The following is a 10,968-nucleotide window of genomic DNA, read 5'->3' on the forward strand; positions in this document are numbered from 1 at the left end:
TATGCTGGAGTTTGCCTTTCTTGCCAAACAATTTAACTACCTTAACAAAGTTTAGTGTACTTTTTCCCAATGTAACATACTCTTCATATTATGTTTGTTTAATAGAACCTGAAGTGTCATTAAAAGCAAATATTATGCAAATTTCCCCTCCAGACTGATCACTACTGTATATCAAATACTTAGTTTAGTTATCAAATTAACACTGATTTCTAAATGTAATCAAGTACATGTTCTATATGTGTATGTATATGTATATGACTAGTCTAAAAGTGAGAACAAAATATCACATACTTTTCAAAGAAGTGAGAGTGTGCAACACCATGTGTTTCTGGCTTTGATTTTCATGCTTGCATGTCAACTTCACATTTACCTCTCTCTCTTCAAAATATGTATGCTTTACACCCTAACAACAAGCTTGCACAGACATGTTTTTCATTTCATAGCTCGTGTCCTCAGCAGAAGAGCTGTACAAAGTGAGTCAAAAAAAAAAAAAAAAACAGAAAACAGGTAAAGTTAGTCTGATAATAAATCTGACAAAACAGTAAAGGTGGTGCTCCTCCACCCCTTCAGTACAAGTTACAGCAAGTTTAAGTGTAAGTCAACAGTACTTTATTGGAAATGTTAAATGTAACTATTACATGTGATTTTTAATAATATTATTATTTTTATACAAAAGGTTTTCATATATTTGACATTAATTCCTAATCACACTAACAACAACTTTCTTCAGTTAGGCTTATGCAATTCAGAAATAATCTACATTACTGCTAAAACATCACTTGTTATAAAAACATTCAGCTTTCTTCAATGCCAAATCAGTATTTTAGAAGCATGTTTTAAATGTTATTATTGTTTTCCAAGAAAGAAAATTCCTAGTTTACATGCACATATATAGAATGCAGCTTATATAACCATTCACTGTTAACTACACAGAATATCTTTTAAGTTTGATCTGTATTTGATCTGAAGTTACCTTATATCTTTTTTGGCAAGGTACAGACTATTGTCTTTGATCAGAACCCAACCTCAGTTTTTCAAAATTCAACAGAGTGATGGCATTCTGCTTACAAGAGCACAGTACACCCAACAGATGTGATTGTTTTCAAGATTATGGATATGAAAGGGAGAACGTATAGTCAGACGGTCATTATAGCAAAATGAATCGTAATTTTTCTTTTAAAAAGGCACATGAAATATTGATTTGATTTTGAATTATCTCAAGTGAGAAGCCTTTGCGTTGGATTCCGGTTGCATAAAACGCTAAGACTAGTTTTACAAGTTCAATTTTTTGTCTTTATGACCGTTCATACCTTTTCTTAGTCAGTTACATAAAGTTGTAGATTGGTCTAATTTGATACAGAAAAGCAAGACTCTTGACTAACTGCTAGTGGGTTGTATAAGTTCTTAAGACATTGTCTTAAACTAAGGCTATGCAACTGGCCCCTTGGTGGTAAAGTTGTGATAATTTCCTGCAATAACTTTATCCCACTTATTCCACGGGCTACACAACAAATAAATAAATACATGGAAATTGGGCATGAGCATGCAATTGGCAGTGATTCCCTGGACAGCAGTCAGTGTCAAGAAATAATATCAAGAATCAGAATCAAGCATTCCATGTAATAAGTTAATAAAGCCACCAATTCAGTTCTGTCAGTTTTCTTAGGAATGATACACAGGTCACTCTCACATTTAGTTCTTCTATACATAATGCTGTTTAGTCGGTTAGATACGTTTCAAACAGTGGCGTGACTGTTCCATCTTTCCATTCAACAAGGATCTCGCCTCGCTGGATGGAGGGGGACTGAGCAGGTTTCATAGGGTGTCGGGTTAGAGGGGCTCTCTCACAAGGCACCGGGGACCCTGGCTGACTGACCTCTCCTGTCGGAGTGTAGGATTTCAGCACCACCACAGTCTTCTTCCTCCTGTGCGTGAAGACAAGACGTAGTTCAGCCACTCATAAAGGAGGAAAACTTGTTACTGAGTATTTCCTTGTTATGAAACCGTTTTCAACCAGCACAGATCAGTTACATAACAATGCAAAACAGATCAATTTCCTCTCTGTGTAAAATGAAATGCTGCCATTCAGGGTAACAATGCCTTGAAGGTTTATTTACCAAAAATGAGAAGAATCTTACCTGTTCTGGTAGATGTTAAGAATGATGATCACAAACCCAAGTAACAGGGCCAAACTGCTTAGAAGCACCATTGTCATTTTCCAGCCTGTTCCTGTTATTAAAAACGTTATACATCACCAACTAACGTTCTCTTTATTTTACCCACACCATTTTCTGCATTTTTACTCATTTTCTGTCATTAAAATTCAGTAATCTTTCGTTGGCTCAAGACATGGCACCGTGTTTAGGTTTCCTCTCCTCTACTGCCCTCATGTGGACATAAGGCAAATTAACTATTCCAGGGGGGAATGTAATGTTTTGAATGTTTGATTGTTTATAGCCTGTGTCCTGACCGATAAGCATTCAACTGTTAAAACGAATCAAACTTTCTGAAACAGATGAGAACTTACCATTGTCTGTTGTAAAAACATTAACAGAAGGTGCCCCAGTCTCCACGCTACTTTTAGGTTCAACCGATGCCTCTGCGGTCTGTGTCGCTTCAGTTGACTTTATTTGTGAGGTCTGGCCATTACTCCCAGCTTAAGTAAAGTAATAAAAAGATTATACAATTATGTTATACAGCATAGTGATTATTAGAAACAAAACAGACAATGTACACACAGGAACCCTGTCATTTTTGACCAATCAATTTCAGAGATTTTTGGGAAGGAATTCCATTCTGTATGTCAGATACCAAAATCCTTGGAATTAAAATATGTAAATAATTATGTACAATTAATAATTAATGATAACTTATTTGTGTCAGCCTGATATTTGAATGTGGCTCAATTGAGAATCTAACAAAAAATAGTCAGTGACATTTTATTACACTTAAAGGGATAGTTCACTTTGAAATTAAATGTTGGTATGTTTTAGCTTACCTCAAGGGCATCCAAGATGTAGGTGTCTTTTTTTTTCCACAGTAGTTTCAACTTTGATATTTTTAGGTCAAACCGTTCTTGTCTGTCAGTCAAATAATGCAGGTCTATGGTCACTGTCTCAAAGAGCATGCACAGAGTCCAAATTAAAACAATTCCCCATCGTCCAAATTAAACAATTCCCCATTGTAAGTACACATTGATGGCCTAAGACACGAAACACCAGGATGCACGCGCGCCCTCAGATCACTTGGACATGGCTGTGTATAAGAGGTAAAAACGATATAAATACTGTTCGCTTTCTCACACAAACCGCTCGTTTCGTGTCTTAGGCCATCAATGTGTACTTACGATGAGGAATTGCTTAATTTGGACTCTGTGCATGCTCTTTAAGACAGTGACCATAGACCTGCATTAAATGACTGACAGACAAGAACGGTTTGACCTAAAAATATCAAAATTTAAACTACTGTGGAAAAAAAGACACCTACATTTGGATGCCCTTGAGGTAAGCTAAAACATACCAAAATTTAATTTCAAAGTGACCTATCCCTTTAAATATCACTCAATCTTCTCTGATATTTCCAGGTTTTCCAATACTGTGGGGACCCCGGTTCAAATTTAGTAGGACAAGATGAGAAAGTAAAAAAAAAAACACACATCATGTCATGACAGAGGATGATATGGTCTAGTATGAAAGGAGTGACCTTCAAGAGACGCTCAGCTGAATTCTGTGGAGTTTTAACTGAAGTGGATGAGATGTAATTAATCAAAATGATGGGATGACAGAATGCAACACAAACTCTCTTACAATGCCAATATCGAATTTGAGTGAGGATTCGGGGTCCAGTTGAGAGTGTCTGCTGAGACTCTTGCAACACATTCTGGGCGTGATGTGTGCTGTCTGTATCCTCGCATACCGTTTGATTAGCCATTGTCCTCCACTTGCTGCCTTTCCCACGATCTTTGGAAAGGAAGACCTTGGAGGAATCGTGACGTACGCTCAGGTGTAGACCCTTGCTGTGTAATGTCAGGAGACCCTTTTTAGAGCAGCTCCAGGTCTGGCCCTCACGATCCTCCTCCTCAGAGCTGCAAGCTTGCAGCCAAACACTCTCATGCTCCTGGATCTGGGGTGCAGTTAAACACCCTCCTGCCTGCGGGTTGCTGAGAGAACGTGTCTCTGGGTTCCAGTGCCACTCTTGCAGAGCTGAATCTGCCCTGCACTCTTGCAGGGTTAACCTGCTGCTGACTTGACCTTCATTTACCTCTACACACTTCCTCAGCTCTTCATTCCTGATCATGAGTCCTGTAACTTCTATAAGGGAAAATATATATTATTGTAACTTATAATACTTATGTTAAGTAACATTAGCAAATTCATATTGCAAATATAGGCTATGTGGTAAAATACATCTTTAATGATGCATCAAAACCTCACATATACAGTATCTGCTGCTAACAGCACAACAAACAACTTGACAGTCTTGACCAAGTTAGAACACCATCCTTCCATATTTGCCAGCTTTCATATATAGGCCTTTATATATGATACACGTATATATGTGGAGCTGTAGCATACTAAGTGTGAACAGTCTGGGCTTTTTTACAGAAACATCCTCAAAATCCTAACTGTTTAGTAGCCTAACCATCTTAATTTCATTTAGGAAACTGCACTTTTTTTTAAATCTTAAGTCAAGTTGCCTATTAAGACTGGAAGTTTCTGTAATACAGCCAAGTTAGCGACTTCTACTGACAAATGATAGGCTACTAATATGATGACAACATTGTTTAACAACAAATGCGATTTGTTCATTTTAAACAATAGGCCTACATTTTATTTCAGTTTAAACATTGAAATAAAGATAGCACATGCTCTTTACCTTCAAAAACAAGCGTTGTGAGAACAAAAATGCACAATCCTCTCCAAACAACATCCATCACCCCGGCTACAACAGCGCAATAACAACACTAATATTAGACTTTCATATTACAGTTAGCTGTTCTGATACAAATACAGAGTAAAGTAATAATTCTCACCGCGCCTGATCCCCCTAAAGCAAAGCAGAAAGTGAAGAGTGACGATGTTGATCCACCCGACAGTTGACACTGTAGCGCTAAAGATTTTCACTTGAAAGAAGACTGGAAATTTATGGCGCATGAAGCGCAAAAATGTTCAAAGAGGGAGTACAGAATACTAATTAACAAAAGACGATGAAAGGCAATTAAGTGTTCTGCTAAGTTGGGGGAAAGACAGTAAAACTAAGGGAATCACGACAACAACCATTGTGACAACAACCAACAGCCTACATGAAACTCGAGTTTGCATAGGCTATTAATGTAAAATACGTGTATTTTCAACATCACCAAACAATAATAGTGAGGGGAAACTTAACTGTAATCTTCAGAAGATTTACAAAGAGAATGCTCATTTTATGAGGCTCAGCCATTTGAATGGCATTCCATTCAAGCTGAGATGACAGAGCTTCTGTTCCCGTTGCTGTGTTGTTGCTAAGTTGGCGTCGACAGAGTCACACGGTATTTAAAAAGAATGGGAGTGTGAGCAAAAACACTTCAGAATTGTTCCACCTATTTGTGTTTCTATGGTGAAGACAGAGTAAATTAATGCTACAAAATCACTCCGAAATGCCACTTTTGAAAAGGAAATAAACACTTTTACTATAAAATATGCTCTATGGAGATAATTTATCTTTGTACTTCTATTACTATTTTGCTAAGCAAATAGCCTAAATTAGCCTTTGGCTGACAAGCGAGTAGAGCATGATGCTACATCCACACCAGGTCTCAGTAAAGAAGACAACTGTCATACCAGCCAAAATTCAGTCAAAGATGTGATCCATGAAAATATCACATCAAAGTGGGGATATTTGACAGTAGCTCCTCAATGCAGTACATAAGATCCGGGGGGAGGAGTCGGATCTTATATAAGGGGTGGAGATTGGTAGGTTTAGGGGTGGAGATGGGTAGGTTTAGGGGTGGGTTTAGGGATCAGGGGGTGGAGATTGGTAGATTTAGGTATGTAAGGTGGGAGGAGTTGGATCTAGATCCGACTCCTCCCCCCGGATTTTATGCTCTGCATTGAGGACCATCTCATATTTGACTATTCTGAGCATGGAACAAAACTTTAAATTAAGAATTGAGTTATCAGAGTAATGTCATTTGCTGTAGCCCTACAACATATCCTGCAGTCTGCAGATGATGAGTTTTCTCAAAGAATGTTCTTACAGAATCTGAATTGCAGTTAATAGGCCTATTATTTCTGATTGAGATCAGTAATTGGGCAGTTTTCTGTCTTCATCACATGGTCAAAAGATTGCCTGGCCTCTCTCTGATGCCCATTACATGATGGGGCTCATGCTCTCTTTCACAAGCCCCATACCCACAACCTCTCTGGCAGGTCTCTAATACACAAAGTCATTAATTTGTTCCTCCCCTTGCTGTCTTCAAATGCACACATATGCTACTTTTGTGGTAAGCAACTGAGGTTATTGTGTGTATAGTATGAAGGTAAAACAGTAGCAAAACTCGAGAGCATGTAAATGTGAATTTGAGAACTTGTACAATAAATATTCGTACTTGTACATGAACATTTACACTCACAGCTCCAATGTGAAAACCTGTAAAATAAAAATCTGAAGTTGAATGTTGAAATTTGCACTCGCAAACAGTGGCGTGGCGTGGGGAAAATTTCTGAGGAAGCCAATTAAGACACAACCTCTAAGCTGTGTGTTTTAAGGGGTGGGGGCAGAAAATCATGTTACCATTTATATGTTGCTATTTGGATGAACTATTAGAGCGCCCAGCATCATCTTACCGGGACTTACGCTTGTTACAATCCAACACTTCGAGCACGGACGCGCTCTCGCTCTCTCGCTCTCTCTCTCTCTCTCTCTCTCTCTCACTCACACACATACACAGTCAGTCCTCTTAAATATCTTTCATGGTGTTTTTTTATTAAAACATTCGCAGATAGGAAACGCCAACGGTAAGCAACAAGAAGATAACCTTTTTCATTTAATACACCCTTAAATCGGTGTGACGCTCATGTAAGGATATACAATAGCGGTTATTCACAAACAATCACAATAAACAACAAAGTGCACTCACATGCTGCTTAATCAAAGCACGCAAGAAACAGTAAGAAGAACTATAATCACATTAAAAAAATAACACATTGCTAAATGGGCAGTTTAGACCACACGCGCTCTCTCTCTCTAGCTCTCTCTCACAAACTGCTGCTGTAGAGGCAGTTTAGTAAAAGATTTTTTTGATCAAATACTCCAAATCTCCACCCTCCATAATTACAATTAATAATTTTAGCTAACTAGCTAAACAAGATGTCAACACAAATCCACAAATCTTCCGCTATTTCATTCATTCATTCATTGACGATGATAACGTGATGTGATTGGCCTGATGCCAACAAGTTCATGGCTTCCCTTGACACTGTCCTGACCAATCACAGGGGAGCAGTGTCGTAACAATAGCGTCACCTGATTGGTTAATCATTCTTTTTTTTTCTATCAAGGGACGCCAACTCAGCCTGGCCTCCTCACAGACACAGGGTGCAGTACCATGTTTTCAACGCTCATTCACCATGTCACTTTTATAGGGGCGCTGTTTTACACATCATAAAACGCTCAGTAATGAATGAAGAGAGACGATGAGGAGATGACAGAAGGATTACGTAAACTGTGAAAACAAAAGTGTTTATTAAATGACGATTATATTCTGAAAAAGTGAGGAAGCCTGGCTTCCCTTGGCCTCCGCAAGAAAACGCCACTGCTCGCAAACAATAGTCACAAACCTGTATTCTGAATCTGAAGCTGCAGACAAGTAGACACAAATGTGTAAAATGCCATTCACAGAAATACAACGACAGACACAAACTTGTAATATATATTTTGCGTTTAATCTTACGTTCACATTCGCGGTACTTCCTCAATTAAGCACTTGCAGCTTCTCAAATCTGTCACTGCAATTTCAAATTTCGCGCCTTGACTTTTGCTACTCTTTTCGCGACATATCAGGTGCAAAACTAACTTGTGCACTTGAAACTCAGAGGCGGTGAGAGGGAAAGGGGGGCGGGAGAAGGGGGGGTCAAAGGAGCCGTTTTATTGGTTGGCACCTAGCCAATGAAATGGGAGTTCGATGATGTCACGAAACCCGCGTGCACTGAAACACTAACATGGCTTAATGCATTAGACTGATATTAAAATAAATAAACGAAATTATCAAACTCAGTAGGCACAATGCTAATGCATACTACAGAAAAGCAGATGAGCACAGAATATGACGTAAAACATATGACGTATGCCATATATATATATGCCCTATATGGTATATATACCATATAGACTGTAAAAGAGTTTTGTGTGTCCAACAGTTAGGCTAGGGTGAATATTTAAAACATTTACATTTTTCCAAAGCGACTTACATTGCATATTAAGGTATACATTTTACATTCTTATCAGATAATTTAGGTGCATTTTCATATTGCAATGGAATTGGCACACACACACACACACACACACACACACACACACACACACACACACACACACACACACACACACACACACACACACACACACACACACACACACACATATATATATATATGTATATATATATATATATAGGCTATATATATATATATATATATATATATATATATATATATATGAAGAGTTCAGATGCAAAAGCCTCTAAATGCCATTTGAAATTTTCTTATAGAATGATCATTTTTATCAAGCTTGTATATTTAAGTTCAGTAATTTCACTTAAATGATAATTAATAGGTAATCTTCACTGCCATTTAAGTGAAATTATTGAATTTAAATATATGAGCATCTGAACTCTTCATTTATATATATATATATATATATATATATATATATATATATATATATATATATATATATATATATATATATAAGCAAATGTGTGTTCAGTGCAAATAAACTTGCTGCCTAGTGTTTTATTAATAAAGTAACAAATTATGTGTTTTTTTTATTGTTTTTAATTTTTATTTTATAACTGTTAGTCCATTAAGCCTCATTAAGCGTTTTCTTGGGTTTCGAGGAAAACGTACAATTAAACGCGTTGCGTTCATATTCTGTGCTCAATTTTTTTCTGTATAGGCTATGCTTTATGGTGTTTCCTGTTTGGTCTTTTAATACCACTGTCTCAATTAAACGCGTTGCGTTCATATTCTGTTCATTGGTGAGGCATCGACCAATAAAATGACTTCATTCCGACCCCAGCCCCGCCCCCGACTCTGCTCTCGCAAGTCTGCATTTACAAGTGCACGAGTGAGTTTTGCTACAGGCATATCGCAAAAAGAGTAGCAAAAGTCAAAGCGCTAGGATTTGAAGTTGTACTGCCAGATATGAGAGGTTGTGAGTGCCGACTTGTGGTTGTACAACGAAACTGAACTAAAGCACAAAGATAAATGTGTAGTACACAATTGTGCCTGTCATTTTGTTTATGTAAATGACACTTTACACATTTGTAACTATTAATCTGCAACTTCGAATTCAAAACACAGGTGTTCTGAGTATTGTCTGTGTGTGCAAATCGATAGATGCAGCTTTTCACATCAGAGCTGCAAGTATAAATTTCAACTTACAAATACAAATATTAATTTTACAAGTTCTCACATTCAAATTAGCAAGCTCTCGAGTTTTGCTACTGTTTTACCTTCATAGTTTTGTTACATAGTCTACTGTAACTGTTTTACTGCTAACATTTTCTATTACTTTTTTCATGGAAATTTCAGATTTTGCATTTGGTATTTTGTTTAGGGAAAATGCTTTGATTTTCTTTGAGAGGCCTAAAGAAAAACATTCTGCTCAGGTCTTTCAGAAGGAGGATCCTTTGTACCTCCCACAGAGTGCTAACAATTAGATCTTTCACAACTGAATATCAAAAGAGATTTTGATATCTGTATGTAGGAGGGTTACAGGCAGCCTCTTGTTTGTCAATGTGCTGCAAAAAGTGTAATTAGGATTATCTTTATTTTTTAATTGGCACAAATAAATAAATAATAATAATATGTGGTTTTGTTTGTTTGAAAAATTAAATCTGTATATTAACCCTTTTACACATAGAGGTCACTACAGTGGACAGCTATTAAAAAGCCATTTTGTGTATGCATTATGGCATAGTTGCACATAGTGCATGATCCTGTAGGCTACACTGTCACCAAGTGGCAATCCTTTGTGTAATTTTTTTTTTTCTCCAAACCAAGATGGCCTTCGGAATATCCATCCATTCCTTCTATTCTAGGAGACTCTTGCAGTTAAAAACAAAAACAAAAAAACAAACAAAAAAAAAACATAAAAAGTAACATCCAAGGAATTGTGTCATTGTTGAATTGATAATATATGTGTGAAATTTATGTAAAATGCAAAATATGTGTAAAACAAAGAAGAAAAAAAGTTTAAAAATCTTGTTTTTCTTGTCCTAGAGGCAGCAAAAACACATAAGGAAAAAATCCTGTCTGTGGTTATCATAATTCATGCATTTAAGGGTTAAGGTAAAGAAAAAAAAATCACCAGAAACAATAATCATATATATATATATATATATATATATATATATATATATATATATATATATATATATATGAAGAGATCAGATGCAAAAGCCTCTAAGTGCCATCTGAAATCTTCTTCTAGAATGATCATTTTTGTCAAGCTCGTATATTTAGGTTCAGTAATTTTACTTTAATGACAATTAATAGGTAATTTTCAATGTCATTAAAGTCAAATAACTGAACATAAACATACAAGCTTGACAAAAATGATCATTCTAGAAGAAGATTTCATATGGCACTTAGAGGCTTTTGCATCTGAACTCTTCATATATATATATATATGTAGCCTATATATATTAATAATGTAACTTTAATAAAGTTAAAGCACTTGTTTTGTATTTTGGGCTGGGGATTT

The 10,968-nt window shown here is 36.6% G+C and overlaps 1 protein-coding gene across 1 annotated transcript; it reads right to left on the minus strand.

Annotated features, from left to right (window-relative positions):
• Positions 1–589: 589 nt before the first annotated feature.
• Positions 590–5,112, minus strand: LOC308690536 (uncharacterized protein). The gene is made up of 6 exons (XM_081365060.1): positions 5,033–5,112; positions 4,876–4,941; positions 3,807–4,310; positions 2,528–2,656; positions 2,139–2,229; positions 590–1,925 (listed from the first exon to the last, which is right to left on the minus strand). Exons 2-6 carry the CDS (start codon positions 4,931–4,933, stop codon positions 1,718–1,720), a joined length of 990 nt encoding a protein of 329 aa, XP_081221186.1. The 5' UTR covers positions 4,934–4,941; positions 5,033–5,112; the 3' UTR covers positions 590–1,717.
• Positions 5,113–10,968: the final 5,856 nt, after the last annotated feature.

Source organism: Scardinius erythrophthalmus (assembly GCF_964197995.2).
Source record: "Scardinius erythrophthalmus genome assembly, chromosome: 5".
NCBI lineage: Eukaryota > Metazoa > Chordata > Actinopteri > Cypriniformes > Leuciscidae > Scardinius > Scardinius erythrophthalmus.

Bases quoted from the DNA above. Each gene is read 5' to 3' on its own strand.
- LOC308690536 (XM_081365060.1), bottom strand. From the start codon at position 4,933: ATGGATGTTGTTTGGAGAGGATTGTGCATTTTTGTTCTCACAACGCTT. The intron at 4,311-4,875 runs GTAAAGAGCATG...TTTCCCTTATAG, and splicing joins CACAACGCTTGTTTTTGAAG to AAGTTACAGGACTCATGATC. The intron at 1,926-2,138 runs GTAAGATTCTTC...CTTCACGCACAG, and splicing joins CTTAACATCTACCAGAACAG to GAGGAAGAAGACTGTGGTGG.